We start from the raw sequence: 25,562 nt of genomic DNA on the forward strand, positions 1-25,562 counted from the left end.
AACCATTACTTTTCTAGTAACATCTAAATGACCTTTCTCTTGGGTATGCAATTCCAAAGTCTGCTGACAATACAAAACGCAGCACGTAGTAAATAGTGAATGGGAAAGTAGGAGGACATATGACACACTGATGAAATGGACAGATGTAAATTAATGCAGGGAAATGTGAAGTGATTCATTTTAGTAGGAAGAGTAAGCAGAGACAATAGAAACGAAAGGCTGCTGAAACCCTCATCGCTGCCTTTTTTACCTGCAGAAATGACTATCCCAATGCACCCCTGGTGAGTGTCTCACCCTTGTCCCATAAATCCCTCCAGCCATAAAACGTACTGAGACATCTGGTGCACCCCAACTGTGTTTTCTTTCTTACCCTCGATTTAGTTGGTCCACCTTTGGCAGCTGTGCTTTCAGTTGTCAAGGCCCAAAGCTCGGGAATTCCCTTCTTCGATCTCCCTGCATCTTTACTTCCTTTAAGAAGCTCCTTAAAACCAGCTCTTTGACCAAGAGTTTTGCATTTGTCCTGATATCCTCTTACTTGGCTCGGTGTTAAATATTTTCAATGTAATAATTTGGAACAGTTTATTACATTAAAGGCATCATATAAATATAAGGTGCTGCTGTTAAAAATCAGTGGTTAGACTCCAGCTGGAATAGGTGTTCAATTCCGGGCTGCATATTTTAGGTAGGATATCGCAGCGTGAGACAGGGCACAAGCAGTTCATTGGAATGGTACCAAGGATGAAACACTTCAGTTACGTGGAGAGATGAGAGACACAGAAGCGTACTCCTTAGAACAGTGTTTTTCAAACTTTTTTCCAGGGACCCATTTTTACCAGCCGGCCGACCTTCACGGCCCACCACCATTTTCTCTTATTGGGGGGGGCGGGGGGGGGGGGGGGAGGGGGGACATGACCTGCTCTCTGCCTCCCTTCAGGCATGAAGATTACATTAGAACATAGAACGATACAGCGCAGTACAGGCCCTTCGGCCCTCAATGTTGCACCGACATGGAAAAAAAAACTAAAGGCCATCTAACCTACACTATGCCCTTATCATCCATATGCTTATCCAATAAACTTTTAAATGCCCTCAATGTTGGCGAGTTCACTACTGTTGCAGGTAGGGCATTCCACGGCCTCACCACTCTTTGCGTAAAAAACCCACCTCTGACCTCTGTCCTATATCTATTGCCCCTCAATTTAAGGCTATGTCCCCTCGTGATAGCCACCTCCATCCGCGGGAGAAGGCTCTCGCTGTCCACCCTATCTAACCCTCTGATCATTTTGTATGTCTCTATTAGGTCACCTCTTAACCATCTTCTCTCTAACGAAAACAACCTCAAGTCCATCAGCCTTTCCTCATACGATTTTCCCTCCATACCAGGCAACATCCTGGTAAATCTCCTCTGCACCCGTTCCAAAGCTTCCACGTCCTTCCTATAATGAGGCGACCAGAACTGTACACAATACTCCAAATGTGGCCGTACTAGAGTTTTGTACAACTGCAACATGACCTCATGGCTCCGGAACTCAATCCCTCTACCAATAAAGGCCAGCACACCATAGGCCTTCTTCACAACCCTATCAACCTGGGAGGCAACTTTCAGGGATCTATGTACCTGGACACCGAGATCCCTCTGCTCATCCACACTACCAAGAATTTTATCATTAGCCAAATATTCCGCATTCCTGTTATTCTTTCCAAAGTGAATCACCTCACACTTCTCCACATTAAACTCCATTTGCCACCTCTCAGCCCAGCTCTGCAGCTTATCTATGTCCCTCTGTAACCTGCAACATCCTTCCGCACTGTCTACAACTCCACCGACTTTAGTGTCGTCTGCAAATTTACTTACCCATCCTTCTGCTCCCTCCTCTAGGTCATTTATAAAAATGACAAACAGCAACGGCCCCAGAACAGATCCTTGTGGTACGCCACTCGTAACTGAACTCCATTCTGAACATTTCCCATCAACCACCACTCTCTGTCTTCTTTCAACTAGCCAATTTCTGATCCACATCTCTAAATCACCCTCAATCCCCAGCCTCTGTATTTTCTGCAATAGCCGACCGTGGGGAACCTTATCAAACGCTTTACTGAAATCCATATACACCACATCAACTGCTCTACCCTCGTCCACCTGTTCCGTCACCTCAAAGAACTCGATAAGATTTGTGAGGCATGACCTACCCTTCACAAAACCATGCTGACTATCCCTAATCATATTATTCCTATCTAGATGATTATAAATCGTATCTTTTATAATCCTCTCCAAGACTTTACCCACCACAGACATGAGGCTCACTGGCCTATAGTTACCGGGGTTATCTCTACTCCCCTTCTTGAACAAAGGGACCACATTTGCTATCCTCCAGTCCTCTGGCACTATTCCTGTAGCCAATGATGACCTAAAAATCAAAGCCAAAGGCTCAGCAATCTCTTCCCTGGCTTCCCAGAGAATCCTAGGATAAATCCCATCAGGCCAAATAGACTTATCTATTTTCACCTTGTCCAGAATTGCCAATACTTCTTCCCTACGCACCTCAATGCCATCTAATAGCCTGGGTCTCAGCATTCTCCTCCACAATATTATCTTTTTCCTGAGTGAATACTGACAAAAAGTATTCATTTAGTATCTCGCTTATCTCCTCAGCCTCCACACACAACTTCCCACCACTGTCCTTGACTGGCCCTACTCTTACCCTAGTCATTCTTTTATTCCTGACATACCTATAGAAAGCTTTTGGGTTTTCCTTGATCCTACCTGCCAAAGACTTCTCATGTCCCCTCCTTGCTCGTCTTAGCTCTCTCTTTAGATCCTTCCTCGCTTCCCTGTAACTATCAAGCGCCCCAACTGAAACTTCACGCCTCATCTTCACATAGGCCTCCTTTTTCCTCTTAACAAGAGATTCCACTTCTTTGGTAAACCATGGTTCCCTCGCTCTAACCCTTTCCTCCCTGTCTGACTGGTACGTACTGATCAAGAACACGCAATAGCTTTTCCTTGAACAAGCTCCACATATCCAGTGTGCCCAACCCTTGCAGCCTACTTCTCCAACTTATACATCCTAAGTCATGTCTAATGGCATCATAATTGCCCTTCCCCCAGCTATAACTCTTGCCCTGCGGGGTATACTTATCCCTTTCCATCACTAATGTAAAGGTCACCGAATTGTGGTCACTGTCTCCAAAGTGTTCACCTACCTCCAGATCTAACACCTGGCCTGGTTCATTACCCAAAACCAAATCCAAAGTGGCCTCACCTCTTGTTGGCCTGTCAACATATTGTGTCAGAAAACCCTCCTGCACACATTGTACAAAGAACGACCCATCCAATGTACTCGAACTATATATTTTCCAGTCAATATTAGGAAAGTTAAAGTCTCCCATAACAATTACCCTGTTACTTTCGCTCTTTTCCAGAATCATCTTCGCCATCCTTTCCTCGACATCTCTAGAACTATTAGGTGGCCTATAAAAAACTCCTAACAGGGTGACCTCTCCTTTCCTGTTTCTAACTTCAGCCCATACTACCTCGGAAGAAGAGTCCCCATCTTGCATCCTTTCTGCCACCGTAATACTGTCCTTGACTAGCAGCGCCACACCTCCCCCTCTTTTGCCCCCTTCTCTGACTTTACTAAAGCACCTAAACCCCGGAACCTGCAACAACCATTCCTGTCCCTGCTCTATCCATGTCTCTGAAATGGCCACAACATCGAAGTCCCAGGTACCAACCCATGCTGCCAGTTCCCCTACCTTATTTCGTATACTCCTGGCATTGAAATAGACACACTTCAAACCACCGACCTGAACACTGCCGCCCTCCTGCGAAGTCAAATCTGTGCTCCTGACCTCTCTACTCTCAATCTCTCGCACCCCAAAACTACTATCCAGGTTCCCATGCCCCTGCTGAATTAGTTTAAACCCCCCCAAAGAGTACTAACAAATCTCCCCCCCAGGATATTGGTGCCCCTTAGGTTCAGATGTAGACCATCCTGTCTATAGAGGTCCCACCTTCCCCAGAAAGAGTTATCCAGTTATCCAGAAATCTGAATCCCTCCCGCCTGCACCATCCCTGTAGCCACGTGTTTAATTGCTCTCTCTCCCTATTCCTCGTCTCACTATCACGTGGCACGGGCAACAACCCAGAGATAACAACTCTGTTTGTTCTCACTCTGAGCTTCCATCCTAGCTCCCTAAAGGCCTGCCTGACATCCTTGTCCCCTTTCCTACCTATGTCGTTAGTACCAATGTGGACTACGACTTGGGGCTGCTCCCCCTCCCCCTTAAGGACCCGAAAAACACGATCCGAGACATCACCTACCCTTGCACCTGGGAGGCAACATACCAAACGTGAGTCTCTCTCGCTCCCACAAAATCTCCTATCTGTGCCCCTGACTATTGAGTCCCCAATTACTAATGCTCTGCTCCTCTCCCCCCTTCCCTTCTGAGCAACAGGGACAAACTCCGTGCTAGAGTCCCGCACCCCATGGCTTACCCCTGGTAAGTCGTCCCCCCCACAAGTATCCAAAACGGTATACTTGTTACTCAGGGGAACGACCGCAGGGGGTCCCTGCACTGACTGCTTCTTCCCAGTCCCTCTTACAGTTACCCATCTATCTCCAGTCTTTGGTGTAACTACTTCCCTGAAGCTCCTATCTATGACCACCTCTGCCTCCCGAATGATCCGAAGTTCATCCAACTCTAGCTCCAGTACCATAACTCGGTCTTGTAGGAGCTGGAGCTGACTGCACTTCCTGCAGGTAAAATCAGCAGGGACACTAACGGCATCCCTCACCTCAAACATCCTGCAGGAGGAACATTGCACTACCTTCCCTGCCATCCCACTTAATTTCAACCAAGTTCTGGTAAACAAATTTAAAAAAAAATAATATAATATAGCACTTACCTGCTCACACCAATGGATCTTATTATTAGGTTAGAGGAGGAGGGCGGGTGGGAGACACTATACGTGTAGTGTCTCGGGTATCCTCTCCACCAGAATTTATTGGCTAGGAGAAAATCCTTCCCAGAAGTCCGCGGGTCATACTTCCGGTTCCCACCTTATATTATCTTTGCTCCCACTGGCACCCCGCCGCTCTCAATGTGTCCCCTCCCGCTCTTTCACTGCTTTTTTCAATGTCCTGGTTGTCTCTCCTCTCGCGCTCTTTTCAATGTCCTGGCTGTCTTACCTCTCGCGCTGTTTTCAATGTCCTGGCTGTCTCTCCTCTCGCGCTCTTTTCAATGTCCTGGCTGTCTTAAATCTCACGCTCTTTTCAATGTCCTGGCTGTCTTACCTCTCGCGCTGTTTTCAATGTCCCGGCTGTCTCTCCTCTCGCGCTCTTTTCAATGTCCCGGCTGTCTCTCCTCTCGCGCTCTTTTCAATGTCCCGGCTGTCTCTCCTCTCGCGCTCTTTTCAATGTCCCGGCTGTCTCTCCTCTCGCTCTCTTTTCAATGTCCCGGCTGTCTCTCCTCTCGCGCTCTTTTCAATGTCCCAGCTGTCTCTCCTCTCGCGCTCTTTTCAATGTCCCAGCTGTCTCTCCTCTCGCGCTCTTTTTAATGTCCTGGCTGTCTTACCTCTCGCGCTCTTTTCAATGTCCTGGCTGTCTTAAATCTCGCGCTCTTTTTAATGTCCTGGCTGTCTCTCCTCTCGCGCTCTTTTCAATGTCCTGGCTGTCTTAAATCTCGCGCTCTTTTTAATGTCCTGGCTGTCTCTCCTCTCGCGCTCTTTTCAATGTCCTGGCTGTCTTAAATCTCGCGCTCTTTTTAATGTCCTGGCTGTCTCTCCTCTCGCGCTCTTTTCAATGTCCCAGCTGTCTTACCTCTCGCGCTGTTTTCAATGTCCTACATTGCATCTTTAAAATAAAAATCTTCTCCTCCGTCTCTGATGGCGCAAATTTGCACGCAGCAGCCGACTTTTACCAATGCCGGCTGCGAGCAGCCTTCAAAATGACAGCCGCGACCATATAAAAAACAAATTCGAGCACGCATGTGCAGTGCGCCTGCATTTTTGTATATGGTCACGGCCGTCATTTTGAAGGCCGCTTGCAGCCGGCTTTGTTAAACGGCAGCTGCTGCGTGCAAATTTGTACAATCGGGAGTGCCGTGACGGACGGCCGCCCACAACCCACCCATGCGTCGCAACCCCGACTTTGAAAATGCCTGCCTTAGAACACTGGTGAAAGGGATATTTGATAGGGGTGTTCAGAATCATGAAGGCTCGAATAGAGTAAATAAGGCAATACTGTTGCCAGTAGCAGAAGGGTCAGCAACCAGAAAACACAAATTAAAGGAGATCCTTTAACAAAAGAACCACATGCAAAATGAGGGAAAAGTTTTATGCAATGGTTTTTGCGACATCGCATGTGCACTGCTTCCAAGGGTGGTGGGCGCAGATTCTGCAATAATTTTCATAAGGGAATTGGATAAATATGAGGTGAGAAAATTGTAGAGCAACAGACGGACACGTGACAGTTGGACTAAATTATTTAGCTCTTTCAAACTAGTGGCAGAGGTGCTATGGGTCACAAGCTTCCTCCTTTGTTATATAATCCGATGATTCCTACACACAATCCTTTTTTCCAGTGCAAAACTGGTGTTAGTTTCAAATGAAGAATAGTCTGATGCTATCACCTTCAACTATGAATTTAAGATTGCCCAAACTCAAATTATGTAGATTTTCACCAAAGAGCAAAGAGAACTTCACTTCATCAATTTACATTGTTTCAAGTCCCACTGCCAAAGTTGAAAGGATACTTCAAAAGTCAGTTACATTTTGCGTTGTTTAATTCTAGCCATGCTATTTAGCTCTTCTATCCTGTTTTACACGTGACACTGCCCGTTAAGACTTTTTTAAAAATCTTTTATTGCCACAAGTAGGCTTATATTAACACTGCAATCAAGTTACTGTGAAAAACCCCTAGGCGCCACATTCCAACTCCTGTTCGGGTACACAGAGGGAGAATTCAGAATGTCCAATTCACATAACAGCACGTCTTTCGGGACTTGTGGAGGAAACTGGAGCACCCGGAGGAAACCCACGCAGACACGGGGAGAAAGTGCAGACTCCGCACAGTCAGTGACCCAAGCTGGGAATCGAACCTGGGACCCTGGGGGTAACCACTGTGCCGCCCATACTGCATGGTGCCTCCATCTAGGATTAACTAACGGGCAGAAGTGAAGGAATTGGGCGTGGAAATTTATAATGTCCATGCTCAGTGCCATAATATGCAACCGCATTCACCCGACAAATCGGAGAGGGGGGGGTTGACCTAAGAACATGAATGTGAGTGAATTTCTCTTTTGTTTTTACAAAATATCACAATGACATTTGAGAAACGGTAATTTTAAAATCTTTGTCCAAATAGCCAATATAAAACACAGTGCAATGTTACAACTAATGTTATGATTTCTGAAATAGGCATTTTCAAAACATTTTGAAAGAAGCAACACTGGAAGAAAAGAGTGAAGTTATTGCAACTTTTAACTGTGAAAAATGCTTGTATTTTCAACTTATACAATGAACTCAAGATTCAGTTGTTATGCGATGCTTTTAATAGGAGCACCAACCACAGCACCATATCCTGAATCTTAACAGCCTTTGACAAGAATTACAATTTTTTGTGGTTTCAGAATATGAGTAAATCATTACGAATGACCTACCCGTGACCTGAACAGTAAGAAAAGCAACATTGATTTAAATCAATCATTTCTGTAGTTTTACTCATTCAAGTACGAATGTGGGTGTACTTGCATTTACTAAATTTTACTCATTCAAATTCTCAACATTTGAACTTGCACCTTGGAACAAATCCACACATCAGTGCCTGATCAGATTAAAGGTGGATAATGTTGGGCTAATACTATTTTTAAATTTGGTTACTTGCTATTATAGTTTTACTTGGAAAACAATATGGGTGTGTACTAAGACAATTTCCTGTGCACTTCCTCTTACCTTTTCACACATTGGCTTCACTAACACTGCTTTTCGTTCCATCACAAAAATTGAAGATACTTTGCATTTTAATTTTAAGATGTCGGTATTAATCACCAACATTTCATTGCCTCATTTATTTTCCATTTACTTAGAAACGGTATATCCGACACACAAATCGGAACAATCCTATCCTACCTACAGTTCAGTTTTGTCTGTTCCACAAATCATTGACTGAACTCGAACTGTGTAGGCAGTTGTTGCTACTTTCAAAGCAGATTTTTCAGTGTACGATTAAGATACCTTACATTCTACAAAGCTTGCTGTTTTCCTGCATTTTTCTTTGTCCATCTTCATGGTAGAATCAGGTATTTCATTATGTTAAAATAGGCCATGTGCTCTGTGGATAGTTATTGAGACAATAAATCTGTTGATGGTTAAACAAATCCAAGAAAGTTCTGTGACAGAACTGTCTTTGAAATATCTCAGTCCATCATTGCTTCGAAACTAGAGAATAATAGAGGTAAAATTTTGTTAACAGTTTTCGGTCTTTATTTTGCCCAATTTACTCGAGTCTTTCACATTAGCATTTCTACAGCAGGATAAAAAAATCCTAAAATGAGGATGCACCATAACATAGTTATTTATTTCATTCTCAATCAAAGACTAATGCAGCAATTTCCAAACTCAGGAACTTCCAAAGCCCCTCTCAGATAATGAAATATATTTGAAGTGAAATGTGGGGTAACGCAATGGACAATTTGGACACAAGGTCCAAACAAGGAGTGAAATAATGGCTAGATGTTTATCAAAGGTCATCAACAAGATGCCATTTAAGAGCCTGGAGTACAAGATAAGGAGCCCATAGGATTGGGGATAACACATCTGCTTCGATTGCAGATAGGTTGAAGGATGGAAAGGAGTAGTAATAAATGAGTCACTTACAAGTTGGCAGAGTGCAACAAATAGAGAATCCAAATACACTACATCCAGTGCTTTCCCCTTACAAACCCTGATAGTTACAACTCCCCAAAAAACTAACAGATTTACTAAACAGTTTGTCACTTTGCCAATTTTGCATAGTTTAGGTGACAATCTAGAGATTATTGTCTGTTAGGTTCTGTACTTGAATTTCGATCTAGGCTCCACAGACCTTCAACAGGGCCGCATTTCCAGCTCTGCACATGTTGTTGGTTCCCAGGGCAACTGAATCCTCTCACTCCCACTACAAGCTTTTCGCCAGCCATGAGAGATCCTTTAACCCTGGTATGGGGCAGGTGTCGCAGGCTCTGGGGCCACAACTGTAGTAAATAGTCTCTATCTCGACTATTATGTCCCTACCTCGTTCCTTTTTTCCTGTACCATTGTATCATAGAAATTATTTCATAGGCCTAAGAACTTGGCATCTGTTCAATAAGGGTGAAGGCTAAGGTTCTCCCACAATTCCCTTGAAGGGCGGCACATTGTTAAGCACTGCTACCTCACAGTGCCAGGGACCCAGGTTTGATTCCAATCTTGGGTGACTGTCAGAGTGGAGTTTGCACATGCTCCCAGCATCTGCGTGTTTTGGTTCTCCCCCCCACCACCCACACCCATGTTATATGGATTGGCCATGCTAAATTGCCCCTTAGTGAACAATGGTTGGGTGGGGTGATGGGGATAGGGCGGGGGAGTGGGACTGGGTTGGGTGCAGACTTGAGGGGCCAAATGGTCTCCTTCTGCACTGTACGGATTCTATGAAAGTCCCATTAAATGCCTGTCCCACAGTCACACCCTCGTATCTCTGACCACTAACCAGATTTGTACACTATCTAACCTAAAAGGTGTTGCTGTCTCCTCGACCAAAATGTCCAGATAATTCTTCCTATTGCTGATGCCCCATGATGTCTGCAACTCAACAACTTGGAGATGAAATTCCACAAGTTGCAGACACATCACAGGTAGTGCTCCATGATTGCAATGCACTTATATTGGTGGTGAACTGCAGAGTGTGGTGAACTCAGCACAACTCATCACACAAGCTTGCCACTCTCCCATTGATTCTGCCCACACCTCCCGCTGCCTCAGGAAGGCAAACCGCATTGTCAGAGACCCCTCACACCCAAGCTTTACCCTCTTCCAGACCCTTCCATCAGGCAGAAGATACAGAAGTCTGAGGATCCGCACATCCAGACATAGGAACAGCTTCTTCCCCACATCTACTAGAGTCCTCAATGCATCTCCCTCAGACTGATGTTTTCCCTGAAAGACATTATTCACGACGCCCTATGCTGAACTTGCTCATGTCGTATTTGCTTTGTTTGGCCCTAGTTCCGCACTGGAACCAATTACTTATTTATTGATGTACTTTTTTGATTATTCTTTTTGTCTACTGTGTACGTACTGTGTACGTTCCATTGGCCGCAGAAAAATACTTTTCACTGTACTTCGGTACATGTGACAATAAATCAATCAATCATACCACATGCTGCAGCTGTGGTAACCACCACTATCTAAACTAACCTTGCTTTATTTATTAAAAGTTTATGTATGCATGAATGTAGTAATTATTTGATCCAATTTAGGTTATAGGTTGGCCAACTTTCCTCTGCCTTGTGCTGTGACGTCCCTTTGCAATGTTCCTCCTGCTCCACTCTCAGCAAGGCTTTTCCCTCCTGCTCTATTCTCAACAATGTCGCCTGTTTATCACACTCTTGAATTAATTATTATAGTGATTTGCAGTGTGAGACAAAAACGCAATGGTTGAAAATGTAAAACAATTACTGAAACATTGCCTCCAGGCCCAGGGAGAGAAATCTTATGTCCTGGTGCTTCTCCTATTTCCGGGTCCCTTGTTCTCTCCCCCACCCACCCCATGCCATTTAACCCTCCCCTCTCAATAATCTCCCATGCCATTTAACCCTCTCCTCTCAGTAATGTATGATTTTTCCTTCCCTTTTAAGACTCACCAATCATAAAGTTCCTCATAAAATGATAACGCACATTGCTGGCACCTGGTTAGAAATATCATCTGATATATACACAGCATGGGTCATTTTTACTAAGAGCAACAATGATATAATGCAGTATTATGTTGCGTGTGCCCCATAGGTGATCCCAGCGCAACGAGTAAACAAACGAGAGAGTAAACATTTACTTTAATACCGTTGTGCAATATTGTTAATTTGACAGGAAAATATCCCAATAGTGATTTGTAACACCGTGCAGACAATAACATGATTTTGGTAACTGCCTCCGCCCTTGTTAACAAGTCCGTATATTGCACCATATGGTTACAGTGATACTAAATTCATATTTTGGCAAAATATTCAATGCCTGCAACTCAGACAAACTGCACAGGATTTTTTCTATTCTGCAGAAGTCGTAGTAAAAGACTTTCACCTACCTGGGTGCACGATATTATTCAATATAATTATTTCATAAAAATGGGTGTAATTGGTTTGTATTTTATCAGTTATCGCAGAATGTAAAAATATCTAATGACTCTTTTTTATAAAATTAAAATTAAGTTTTCCAATTAAGGGGCAATTTAGCGTGGCCAATCCACGTATCCTGCACATCTTTGGATTGTGGGGGTGAGACCCACGCAGACACGGAGACAATGTGCAAACTCCACACGGACAGTGACCCGGGGCCGGGATCGAACCTGGGTCCTCGGCGCCGAGGCAGCAGGGCTAACCCACTGCGCCACCCAGATCCAATGACTCTTGAGCAGCAAAGTGGAATAATTAAAAAACATAGGTCTTCACCGTCATTGACAAGCTTTGGAGCTCTCAAGTATCTTTGTGTGACACTACTTTTATGAGATCAAAGGACAAAGCTTGATTGGTTCACAATTGTATCTGTACTTTCTGGAGCAGTAAGTCTGAAGAGTCCAATTGTTGCTTCTCACTACAATATAACTTCAATATCTATTTTGCAACGCAGCTTTATCACTCATAACTCACAAAAGCACCAAGATAGAGCGGACAACTCAAAAATACTTAATTGGCTGTAAAGCAATTTGGGACATTGTGAAAGGTGCCGTACAAATGTTGGTTTCTTTCATGACACTTTCATGACACTTGCATGCAGTAGGCAGAGTGACTGTAACAATGGTGAAATTGAAGGCATTGCTTCTTGGCCTTTTGGCTAAGAAGAGCGTGAAGTCAGGTGCAATACCTGGATCTGGTATGTCTCTCTTGTGCGGACCATGAATTGGATTCAATTTGAATTGGTTTTTGGAGCAACCAAGAGCTGGATTCGGGGTTTGCCCTTGTCAACACTCTGAGCTCTGCCTTTGCAACTCTGAGCTCTGTCTTTGTAACTCTGATAAAGTAATTTTTAAAAAAAGAAATTGAAGGCCCAATGTGGATTCTCCAAGGCTAATTAATCACAGGGCAATTAACTGATGTTAGGAAAGTGGCTACGAAGAAATAATTTACAAAATAATTCACCTATATAGTCAATACAATCTTACATTCTAATTTCTCTGACAGCAAAGTATAGTATGCCATCAACGGCATCTGCTCCTTTTACGCTAATGACACTATCCAATTTCACCATCTTATTGCAATGTCAATCAGACATCTAGCAGAAGCTCAGGAAAAATATAGATTGAATGGTTTATCTGGTACATGGGCCGCGATCTAGCAGATGCAAATCCTGCAATGGTTGCTAAATCTTGCGAGCAGCCAAAAATGGGACTTGCGCCGGTGAGATCGGTTTGCGATCTTCTCCGCTCCTCCACTGATGACAATCAGGTTCACGCCCAGGAAGGGTGGCCTAGAATTATTAATACATTAACATACACTTACCTGCCTTGACGCTGTAAGGTCCTCCCACCCAGCATGACATCACGCCGGTGTGAACACTACTGGTATTCAAAAACGGAAAGCAGTCATGATGACCATGCTGGGAATGCACAGTGAGGTATAGTCTCAGGGTGGCAGTGTCAAGGGAGCCCCACTAAAGGGGTTCTCCTAATGTGGGGGATGGGGGAGGGAGAGAGTGTGCCATTAACAAAGAGGCCACACCGATGCATGTGTCCACGTCTTACATGTTTTTGGGGGGGGGGCTGAAATTTCACTTTGAGACCAGGGCACCCTTTAAAAAGGGCACCTTGATTTCGGAATCCCAGCTTTGCCGTCATGTTTAGGCCCTGCCCCTGCAGCTGGCTGCACTCCAAAATTGCCAAGTGTGCCATTTAATCAAGTGTCAGTGAAGCTGGTGAGTTTCACACAGCTTTTCTTCCTTAATCCAGCACTCTGTGCAATCTTGGGGCCATTCTGCCCATGGTACAATTTCCCTCCGCCAGAAAAAGTCATTAAAAATTATATTGTGTACTGTGAATTTGCAGCCTATCTGCGATAAACCTAGGATGGAGTAGAGATTTTAAAAACCATTCTTTAGGCAATCTCCTAGCGATAATTAGGGGTTTCATTCCCAGACCTTCAAGAGTAATAAAACGGGCAATAGTGAGTCAATACCCTGTCCCAGTTGTCAGTTTCTTACATTTATTTTGACCAGGTCCAAGATTCTCAAGCCTCTGGTACATCAACACAGCATATCAACAGAATTGCCTTGACATTAGGGCATAACTAAAATTTAGACTGCTATTTATATGCTGGTTTAAATTCAGATGAGTTTGTTAAGAAGGGTACAGTAGTGTGGTGGTGTTAAACCTTAAAAGTGACCCACCCAAACACCCACGCCACCCTCACCATTAATCACCAACCCCACCCCCTCACATTCGTCCAGTCATGGTGATCATTCCGATTTTATTTTTAAAGCCATTTTTTCAGGTCTGATCCTCAGTCTGGACGCTGTTTACAACACAGACCCCCCCCCCCCCCCCCCCCCCCCCCCCGGCCCCTGCTAGTCTTCGGACCCCGGGGTTCGGCATGATCGTAACACCCCCCCCTTTCAGGTTTCCTCCAATAGTTCAGTGGTTGAAACCACCTGGAATCACCAGCAGTACAGTTTTGTGGTACAAATGCTTCTCTGTGCTGATTCAACCAGAGTAGCAGGAGACACAGTGCAATTCATCTCAGTCTGTCCAAGTTTTGGGGGGGGTGGGTCAGAGGTTCACAATTCAGCTGAAAAGACCTAACTTGCACTTGTCAACTGAAGAAAGAATTCAGCTCAATTTTGTTGCTCCAGCATGGACAAATAACCTGTCACCAACTTTCAGGCTCACATGTTGAGCATAAGACGTGCTGTTAGGTAATTTGGACATTCTAAATTCTCCGTGTACCCGAACAGGTGCCGGAGTGTGGCGACTAGGGGATTTTCACAGTAACTTCATTACAGTGGTAATGTAAGCCTACTTGTGGGCAGCACGGTGGCACAGTGGTCAGCACTGCTGCGTCAGGGTGCTGCGGTTCCAGGTGCGATCCAGCTCTGGGTAACTGTGTTTGAATGGGTTTTGCCCCCACAATCCAAAGATGTGCAAGGTAGGTGGATTGGCCACGCTAAATTGTCCTTTAATTGGGGAAAAAATAAATTGTGTATTCTGCAAAAAGATGTAAGCCTACTTGTGACACTAATAAAGATTATTATTATTGAGCAAACTGGGCAAGTTTCCAAAGAATTCCTGGAACCCATAAAACTATAAGTTAGTGCTTCTGAATAAGAAAATTTGAGAAGAATTTCATCAATGCTAACTTTTATTTTAAATACCTGTATCTCTAGATCGGAAATTTTCTGTTGTAGTTCAACCACGGTTGCAATGCCATCTGCTTCTCGAAGTCTCAGTGCCATCACATCTTCTTTATTCTAAAACAAAAGTCAAACTAATCACTTGTGATGTAAATAACATACCTGCACTTCATCTCTAATGTAACTGTACTGGGAATAAAGAATGACATCTTATTGTTTAAACACAAGTACTGCAAGAATGCATGTGCGTGTACGAGAGCATTTGAGGTTTATGAAAATTATCCACTTCAAATAATTTTGAAGAACAACCAAGAAGAACTTGTCTGCATCTGAGAAATATTCCAGCAAAGCTTTGCTAAATGCCAGGGTCCCCAATGTCTACTTCAATCGATGCACTTGAAAGTGCTGTGGGACATTTTACAACTTTAAAGGCTCTATATAAATGGGTGTTGCTCTGGATTGATGGAATAGATAAAGAGAAATTAATTCTCTTGAAAAAGGAAGTGAACTTACATATTACACATATTTCAATTCTCACTAAGTACATGGTCAATGCTCTTTGTATGGTGTTAAAAACCTTTTTAACCTTTCCTGTACTGCTGGTCATATTGTCAGAATGATAATTATAAGGATTTTAAAATTCATTTGTGGGATGTGAGCATTGCTGGCAAGACCAGCAATTATTGCCCAGTCCTAATTGCCCTCAAGACATTGTTGGCGTGCTGCCTTCTTGAACCTCTGCAGTCTCTGTGGTGTAGGTGCTTCTATGTTGTTGTTCGGGACGGAGCTCCAGCATTTTGACACAGGAACAATAATTATAGTTGCAAGTCAGGATGGCGGGTTGCTGTGGTCGATGAATATCAATGAATAATGTACACCCAAACTGTATAAAATGTTGACCCATGCTACATTTTAACATTGATCACTGTAAAATATCCAATTTCTAAACTTTCAATGAGGATAGGTGCATCACACATTTGATGCAATCAGCCAGAGAACATCAATGTTTTCCATAAAATCCACCACAGGAAAGTAACACTGCTATTTGAGCACACAAAATATTCTAACTTTGAGGAAACAAGCACAGTTTTATAAGGCTCCCGTGGTCCACATAGCCTGTGTGTAGCCTGCAATGAATTTAGACATCAGGAAATCATAGAAATGTGCAGTTAGTACAATCTACAAATATCTAAATAATTGCAATTTCTGAGATTGTGGTTTGATAACCACTGCAAGGCTCTCAGTCACAGCGGAATTTAGTGTTGACAAGTTTACCGTTGCAAAAACAAGTTATTCTCCTTGAAAAGGATATTATACTGTGGATGCTGATTTTATCTATAGCTGAATTTACTGGAACACACTGGTGTTAAATGTACACAATTATTGCAAACTGAAGAAAGCCAAGAGGATTGGGCAAGATACGAGGGCTCATATACAACGGTAACTGAAAAAGGAGAAGCTTCACATCTTGCAATTTGTAATCTGTTCTACCCATAAGATTTTGTTATTGGCTTCTGATGTGGTTTCAATGAAAGGATCTTTGCTTTAAAGCTACCCTGCATTTACTAAAATATAAAATCTGAGCTGCATGTGCAAATCTTTTGGACACACTCCATTTGTAAACAGAATTTATCACAAATGTTAAGAATTTTAGGATGGGTGCAACAGCAAAGAAATCCAACAGCAGTTGTACATTTTCTTGCACAAGTAATTTGTGTAATACCTATGCTTGATTACAAAACAACACCCTCGCTTTTCACTCTAATAGAAAATGTAACGGTTACGAAAAAAGACTACTTTAAGTTTGTGAAAAAAAGGGCAAAATATCTGACAAAAATGTATTAATTGATGACTGAAAGTTTAAGATAGAGTGGAAATCTCTACTGACCATTTATTGGCTGCTGCATGTCACACAAGCAACAAGAACTGCTGCATTTCTCACGTACACCACCTGATTCTAATAACATTGACACCTAACCCTGATGGGCCAACGAATGGGGTATCGGACAATCCTGCAACATTGCCTAACATGAGTAACGGCTTAAATCCCCACTGGACCCCCAGTCCGCCCAACATCTTCTCTGCTGCACTTTTCATCCACACACTATTCCTGCATTTAATTTCTGACAAGCACTCATTTTCAATCCGTAAATGAAACATGAAAGAAAATAGAATGTGATTCAATATTTCACAAGAGAAAATAACTGCAACATTTGCTAAATAATCCTCAGTGTGTTAAGAATGACACTGACAACCAATTTAAGACTGGCAGGAGGGCTCACAGTGAGGCACAATTGCATGTCCTGGAAGCTATCTATATTAATACACAGGGCTCAGTTCTTTGCAGACAGAAAGAACATGTACACACATTACGCCTGTTTCAGCTGAATAAAATAAAAGTGACAGCCATTTGCTGAGCCATTCCTCAGGGCAATGTTTTAACCCTTAATCCTGGTCAAGCTGCCTGGTTCAAATTTCAAGCAGTACTCAGAAGTTAACTGTCAGTCACCATCAAATGGTACATTCTCCATGGTAACACCTTAATCAATTAACCAATCAGGGCCCACTGGCCAACCAATCAGCACTCATCTTCTCATACTGTATAAATTGTTGTTTTGCCCTTATATTGATACTCTTGCCAAATGTTTTGATAAGTGCAAGGCAAAAAGCTTTTGGGTTTTTTTTCCAGCAATATTGCTACTTCAGTAATTCACCACAGATTTAGCTGGATCACTATCCCGCTCTCAGCTGCTACCACTGCCCATTATCCTGGAATCCAAAGGTAAACCCTGGCTACTTTCTTGTATGACAAACTTTCTTCTTAAACCCTTCTCCCCTCCATCCTCACCTCCAAAAATAATTGTGCAAAACTGACAAACTTCTTTGTTACTAAAACCAAGAATATCTGATCAATTGTTTTTGCAGTTTCCCTCCCTTCCACCATCCCACCTTTGTAAACTTCCTCTAAAGTTGCCCCCATTCCTATCCCTGAACTCACCCCAAACTCCAGCTCTGAACTCGCATATTTCTCTAGTTTATCTCTGATCTCCACATAATCTTTCTAAGCACATCTTGTCCATAAGATGACGATTTGCTCTCTCAACTTTATTCCCACTAACCCTGCTGAACACAAGGCTTCCACACCCTGTTTCCCACGTTAACTGTTCTGTATTTTAGAGATGTTGCCCATCACACTTCTAAATGTGTCATCATCACCCCCCCCCCTCAAAAATCTAACCCTTGACCCCACTGCGCCTGTCCATTTTCAAACTCCTTTTCTTCGCCAAATCTTTGAATATGTTGTCACTTTCCCAGCTTTCCTGGACCTCCATGTTTGAATCCTGGCAAACAGATTTCTCCAAGTCATAATATTGACTGTGACAAAGGTAAACTATCCTTACAGATATTCTTACAGTGCATACAGATTGTCCAAGAAAAATAATAGGTCTGAGGATTGGGAGCAGTTTAAAATTTAGCAAAGAAGGATGAAGGGATTGATTAAGAAGGGGAAAGTACAGTACGGAAGGAAGCTTGCAGGGAACATGAAGACTGACACTAAGAGTTTCCATAGACATGTGAAGAGAAAGAAATTGATAAAGAGAAATGTAGGCCCCCTACAGACAGAAACAGGGGAATGCATAATAAGGGACAAAGAATGTGCAGCACAGTGGCCTAGTGGTTAACACAGCTGCCTCACGACACTGAGGTCCCAGGTTCGATCCCGGCTCTGGGTCACTGTCCGTGTGGAGTTTGCGCATTCGCCCCATGTCTGCATGGGTTTCGCCCCCACAACCCAAAAATGTGCAGAGTAGGTGGATTGGCCACGCTAAATTGCCCCTTAATTGGAAAAAATAATTGGGTAATCTAAATTTATTTTTTAAAATAATGGACAAAGAAATGGCTGAGCAATTGAAAACATACTTTGGTTCTGTCTTCACAAATGAGGACACAAATCAGATCCCAGAAATGTTGGAGAATGAAAGGTTTAGTGAGGGAAGAACTGAGGGAGATCAACATTAGTAGAGAAATGGTGCTGGGAAAATTGATGGGATTGAAGACTAAGAAATCCCCAGGGCCTGAGAATCTGCATCCCAGAGTGCTTAAGGAGGTCGCTTGGAAATAGTGGATGCATTGGAGGTCATCTTCCGGGATTCTATAGACTCTGGAGGGTAGCTCACGTCACTCCGATATTCAAAAAGGGAGGTAGAGAGAAGCACGGAATTATAGACCAGTAAGCCTAACACTGGTAGTGGGGAAAATGCTTGAATCCATTATCCAGGGCTCTATAGCGGAACATTTAAAAAGCAGTGGCAGGATCAGTCAGAGTCAGCATGGATTTATGAAGGGAAAATCATGCTTGACAAATCTGTTGGAATTCTTTGAAGACGTAACCAGTACAGTTGACAAGGGGGAGTCAGTCGATGTGGTATATTTGGACTTTCAGAAGTGTTTCACAAAGTCCTGCATAAGAGATTATTGTGCAAAATTAGAGCGCATGGGATTGGGGGAAATGTATTGAGGTGGACAGAAAACTGGTTGGCATGAGAGGAAACAAAAAATAGGGATTAATGCGTCCTTTTCAAATTGGCAGGCAGTAACTAGTGAGGTACCACAGGGATCAGTGATGGGACCCCAACTGTTCACAATATAAATTAATGATTTGGATGAGGAAACAAAATGTAACATCTCAAAGTTTGCAGATGATACCAAATTAGGTGGGAGGGTGAATTGTGACAAGGATGCAGGGATCCTACATTAAGATCTGGACAGGTTGGGCGAGTGGGCAAACCAATGGCAGATGCAGTATAATTTGCAGAAGTGTGAGGTTATTCACTTTGGAAGAAAAACAAGGCGGCAGATTACTACCTGAATTGTTGTAAATTGGGAGAGGGGGTGTGCAGCGGGACCTGGATGTCCTTGTGCACCAGTCGCTGAAGGTAAGCATGCAGGTGCAGCAGGCGGTAAAGAAAGCTAATGGTATGTTGGCCTTCATTGCAAGAGGTTTCAAGTTTAGAAGCAGGGATGTGTTGCTGCAACTGTACAGTGCCTCGGTGAGGCCAAACTTGGAATATTGTGTGCAGTTTTGGTCTCCTTCTCTGAGGAAGGATGTTCTTGCTCTCGTGGGAGTGCAACGAAGGTTTACAACAGATTCCAGGGATGGCAGGACTATCATATGAGGAGAGATTTGACTAGGTTGGGATTGTCCTCGCTGGAGTTCAGAAGAATGAGGGGAGATCTCAGACACTTATAAAATGCTCACAGGACTAGACAGGGTAGATGCAGGGAAGATGTTACCAATGATGGGTGTGTCCAGAACCAGGGGTCACAGTCTGAGTATTCAGGCAAACCATTTCAGACAGAGATAAGGAGACATTTCTTCACAAAAAGAGTGGTGAGCCTGTGGAATTCATTACCACAGGAAGTAGTTGATGCTAAAACTTTGAATATATTCAAGAGGCAGCTGAATATAGCACCTGGGGAGAATGGGATCAAAGGCTACGGGGAGAAAGCAGGATTAGGCTATTGAGTTGGATGATCAGACATGACCATGATGAATGGTGGAGCAGGCTCGAAGGACCAAAAGGTCTCCTCCTGCTCCTATCTTCTATGTATCTATGTATCTATCCCTCCTTGGCCAGTCAATAGTTTTTAGCACTGTGGCCACACCAGCCCACTCCAGGTTATCTCAGCTGTTGTGCAGCTAGGTAGGACTGCTCTCACCTTGTTCCATTCTTATCTACTCATAGCCAAAGTACTGCTGATAACGGCCTCTCCATACCCTCTTTGGTGTTCTCCAAAAATCCATCATTAGCCCTCTCCTATTTCTTGTCATGTTTCTCCATTTTAATATCACCCAAAAGCATTGCATCAGTTTTCATATGTACACTCACAACACCCAACCCTATCTTACCACCAACACCATCTCCCGATTCCTCCTCTGTTGCTAAATTATCAGACTTACTCAACATCCAGAACTGGATAAACTGATGTTCCTTCCAATTAAATATCATGAAGACTGAAGCCATTGTCTCCAGCCCTCACTGCAAAATCCCTCGCCCTGGCAACTGTCAGACTAAATCAGTCTGTTGCAAAGAAACAGGGGTAGTTTTAAGTGGTCTATGTTTGTAATGCTGGATATCAGAAATAAATAGGTTTAGTGTCTTGTGTAGGAAAGGGTACGACTCTAGTTAGATGCAGGTTAGACAAAGGAGTTTGCATGTATGGGGGTTTTTGGTTTCAGTTCAAACAGTGTTGCTATGGTGCTGAGAGAGTGAGTTTACGACGGGAAAAGTTAACACAAGCTTGGAGAAAGAATGAGCTGTTGCTTAGCAACTGAGGCCACCCTTAAGAAAGAACCCTTTCGAGTGTGTTTAACTGAACTCAAAAGGCAGTTGGAGTTCGAAAGATAGAGAGGGAACAGCTCTCAGAGCCCTGCTTGAAACAGGGAAGCCATACCATGGAGTAATGAGTAAGAACACAAGTCCCAGAAACTAAAGAACAGTTAGTTCTAGAAAATAGAGAATAAAGAGAAGTTTCCAGGAGATTCAAGGAAAAAGGAACAAAAAGAAAATGCAATTTGGATCAGGGTACTGTTTGTTGAAGTTAGTCAGGCCTGGAAAGAGCAGAGTTGATTAGGTTGGCTGGAGAAAAGACATGCAGCTGAAGCAATAATAAAATTTGGTGTCCTTATTTCCAATCTTTAAAACAATACTATTCTGTTAGGGGTTGAGTATCTGAGAGTTTGGCAATTCAAGGCAAAGGAATTCTGAAAGAGAGTTGCAAAACATAGAGACGCATCAACTGAGGGAAAGCATTGTTTGAAAGAAGATTTTAAAACGTATCTTTGAGAGCTAGTTTGAAAACACTCGTGTGACAATCAGCTGGGAGAAATTTGAGAAGAAATACACAGAAGATCAATTGAGTGGCATCTGCCACAGAGCTTCACCTGATGAAGGAGCTGCGCTCCAAAAGCTAGTGATTTGAAACAAACCTGTTGGACTTTAACCGGGTGTTGTAAGACTTCTTATTGTGCCCAGCCCAGTCCAACGCCAGCATCTCCACAACAGGGCTTCAGAATGGGGTGTTGCTGACCACAGTCAGCCTGTTGGGTTACAGGGACTGTGTATTTACTGAGAACATTATGGTATAAGATATGTTACGCAACCTGTGTTATCCTCGCATTGTATACATTTGTGAAGATGGGGGTGGGATATTGTATTTACAGTCAAACTTTTCATGTTCAATAAAATAAAATTCTTGTTTGTTATGATCTCAGTTGGTGTTATCATCAGAGGGGAATGGAACCCTGGCTCAAAGACCAGAACGTTTTGCTGTATTTTAGAAAATGTGGAGGAACACAGTCACAGGACCACTAATTTGTTTTAGCAACAAGAATAAAGCAGTTATTAAACATGAAAAGGTTACCTATGATACAATATTCCTTTACTCCTCCTCAGCTTTGCAAATGAACACAGATTTTAGAATTAACATGGGTTATAAAGTATATCTTCATAGAATTCATAGAACTGGGGCAGCACGGTAGCATGGTGGTTAGCATAAATGCTTCACAGCTCCAGGGTCCCAGGTTCGATTCCCGGCTGGGTCACTCTCTGTGTGGAGTCTGCACGTCCTCCCGGTGTGTGCGTGGGTTTCCTCCGGGTGCTCCGGTTTCCTCCCACAGTCCAAAGATGTGCGGGTTAGGTGGATTGGACATGCTAAATTGCCCGTAGTGTCCTAAAAAAAATGAAGGTTGGGGGGGGTTGTTGGGTTACGGGTATAGGGTGGATACCTGGGTTTGAGTAGGGTGATCATTGCTCGGCACAACATCGAGGGCCGAAGGGCCTGTTCTGTGCTGTACTGTTCTATGTTCTATGTTCTAATTTACAGTGCAGGAGGCCATTCGGCTCATCAAGTCTGCACCGGCCCTTGGAAAGAGCACCCTACCCAACCGCACACCTCCACCCTATCCCCATAACCCAGTAATCCCACCCAAAACTAAGGGCAATTTTGGGCACCAAAGACAATTTAGCATGGCCAATCCACCTAACCTGCATATCTTTGGACTGTGGGAGAAAACCCACGCACACACGGGGAGAACGTGCAGACTCCACACAGGCAGTGACCCAAGCCTGGAATCGAATCTGGGACCCTGGAGCAGTGAAGCAATTGTGCTAACCACTATGCTCCCGTGCTGCCCTTCGACTACAATGGTCTCAGTAACACAGTCCCTTTAACCACATAGGTTGGCTGTGGTAAAACATACTCTGAATCCGAGTGGATTTCTGTGGCTGTCTCCTCAAAATCCCCCCAATTAATTCTTAATCCGTGAACCACCTTTTCTCACTGAACTCTGGCTTTCACATGAGTGACTTCAAATTCCACTCTCACCAAGACACACTTTCAAATTTTCTCTGAAACAATGTTTTCCTCCGCTGCTCCCAGCCAGGTTTTACACATCTCCCTTCAGGTTTCCTTTGTCTCAGCTGTTGCGCAAACTCTTCACAATTGCTTTAACTATCAATTCCCAGGCTGTATTAAGAAGGCACCAAATGTTTTATTTATCTCTGAGTCTGCTTTCCCACTTAAAATCTGCAGCTGTCTCTTTAACTCAGAACACTTCATCTGTTTTTCCCTTGGAATGTTCTGACCAGTTGTTCAGCTTGTTCTTCTAACTTCATTCTTTCCAAGACATTCTTTATGTCCCAAGTCCCTGGTTTCCTGGACTTTATCTGATTCTTTGGGAGGTCTGCCTTTTGCAACCCCCATGTCTTGTCCAGCTTTCTTCTGGCACAGTTGAGAGATGTTCACTCAAGCTCCAGCTGCAACTTAATCAGCTAAAAACTAAACTCAATAACCTTCCTACCTTAAAAGGCCCCCAGTTGCTAAGCAACAATATCATGCTTCTGCCAGATTTTATTTTCTCTTCACGCCATAACTTCTCTAAGCACAACAGAAGCACAGTTTGAATAGAAATCAAAATCTCCACACAAACCTTTGCCCAGCAGGAATCTTAGCCATCCTTAAATAGAAACACAAAAATTAAACCTACTTAAACTATACGTTATTTCTAATATTTAACAATCCCATAAAACTACCTCTGTTTCCTGACATGTTTTAAAAGCTAATTGGAGTCTTTACGGCCATTTGAGCTAATCTTCCATTCTGGGACATTCCTGTCTAGTAGTAACACCAACTGGGATTGTAACACTGTTTACAACCATAGTATCGTATTTGACGCTGGGATAAATTTCTGTCCATATATTCGACCCATCACAAAGACTGCATATTTCCGCTTCCGTAACATCACCTGACTCTTTCTCCCTTTCCCCCCACCCGAACTCCTGATTCAACTCATTCTATTGAAATCGTATTCATGTTACTTATGCCTTTGTTACCTCTAGACTTTTAAAAAAATTTTTTAGAGTACCCAATTCACTTTTTCCAATTAAGGGGCAATTTAGCGTGGTCAATCCACCTACCCTGCACATCTTTGGGTTGTGGGGGCGAAACCCATGCAAACATGGGGAGAATGTGCAAACTCCACACGGACAGTGACCCAGAGCCGGGATCGAACCTGGGACCTCGGCGCCGTGAGACTGCAGTGCTACCACTGTGCCACCATGCTGCCCCTCTTACCTCTAGACTTGACTATTCCAATGAACTCAAGGCTAGCATCCACATTCTTGCATGCGTTAACTTGGTCATGAAAAACACGACTGCCAATGGCCTACCTCGCACCGCCCTGTTCACCAATTATTTCTTCGCTTGCCAGCTTCACTCCTGGTCAAGCATCGTGGTTTTCAAATCCCTCCCTGCCCTTGCCCCACCTTCACTCTGCAATTTCTTCCAGCCCACAATAATCTTAGACACCTACATGCGTCTAATTTTGGACTTGAGCATTGTCATTTTAAATTGCTTCATCATTGATGGCCATGCCTTTAGTTGCCTAGACCAGTCGTCCCAAACCGCTGTGTCGTGGCAAACATGTTGGTAGCTGCAGCTACCAATATTCCCACACACGTCCTTGCAGCAAGACACCTAATAATCCCGAACCGTTTCTCTCAGCGACCGCTTGGCACCCGCTCAAATGTTGCCTTCAAATTCCACTATCTTCCCAACAGCTAAAAAGAAAAGTGGGTATGCCATGGAATTGTTGGTCTCATTGAAGTGCGCCATGTTACTGAAAAGGTTGTGAACCACTGGCCTAAACCTTAAGCTCTGGAATTTTCCCTGCACATCCCTTTGTTTCTGACACTTTGACCAAATCTTTGAACATTTGACCTCCTTGTATACCTTGGGGTCATAATTGATGCCCCTGTGAAGCACCTTGGAACATTTTGTGGACATTTTCACTGAAGATTTTATGTTTCATTACTTCTCATTCTTCTGACTCCTAGGGAATATAGGCCTAGTCTACAAACACTTGCCTCAGAGAACATTTTGCTCTTCCAAGAACCAGTCTAGTGAACCTTTGCTTCACCATCTCTTGGGCAAGTATTTCTTTCTTTCGGCAAGGCAACCAAACTGCACACTACTCCAGCAGTAATGCCCTATATAAAAGCAGCAAACCCCTTTACTCATCATCCAATTCCTTTGTGAAATAACCTATAAAAGCATTTGCCTTCCTAATTGCTTGCTATCTCTTCAAGAAATACAAGGACACGAAGGCTCATAAGACCTTAAGACGAAGGAGCAGAAGTAGGCTACTCAGCCCACCAAGTCTGCTCCGCCATTCAATGAGATCATGGCTGATCTAATATAATCCTCAGCTCCACCTGATAGAAGTTCATAAAATTATTAGGGGTATAGATAGGGTAAATGATAGGCTTTTTCCCAGGACGGAAATGACAATTACAAGGGGCCACACGTTCAAGATGAGGGGGAAAGGTTCAGGGGAGATGTGCGAGGGAAGTTTTTTTTACACAGAGGGTGGTGGTGGCCTGGAATGCACTGCCAAGTGAGGTGGTTGAGGCAGATAAGTTAGCGACCT

General features: G+C 43.5%; 1 protein-coding gene across 13 annotated transcripts in view; it reads right to left on the bottom strand.

Annotated features, from left to right (window-relative positions):
- The window catches only part of evi5a (ecotropic viral integration site 5a), a 281,040-nt gene that overhangs the window by 138,447 nt on the left and 117,031 nt on the right, over positions 1 to 25,562 (bottom strand). For all 13 annotated transcript variants that reach the window (XM_038793836.1, XM_038793830.1, XM_038793831.1 and 10 more), the window contains one exon: positions 14,594 to 14,689. In XM_038793836.1, coding sequence (XP_038649764.1) covers positions 14,594 to 14,689 — 96 coding nt within the window. The remainder of the gene's footprint in view (positions 1 to 14,593; positions 14,690 to 25,562) is intronic.

This window comes from Scyliorhinus canicula, chromosome 4 (assembly GCF_902713615.1).
Source record: "Scyliorhinus canicula chromosome 4, sScyCan1.1, whole genome shotgun sequence".
NCBI lineage: Eukaryota > Metazoa > Chordata > Chondrichthyes > Carcharhiniformes > Scyliorhinidae > Scyliorhinus > Scyliorhinus canicula.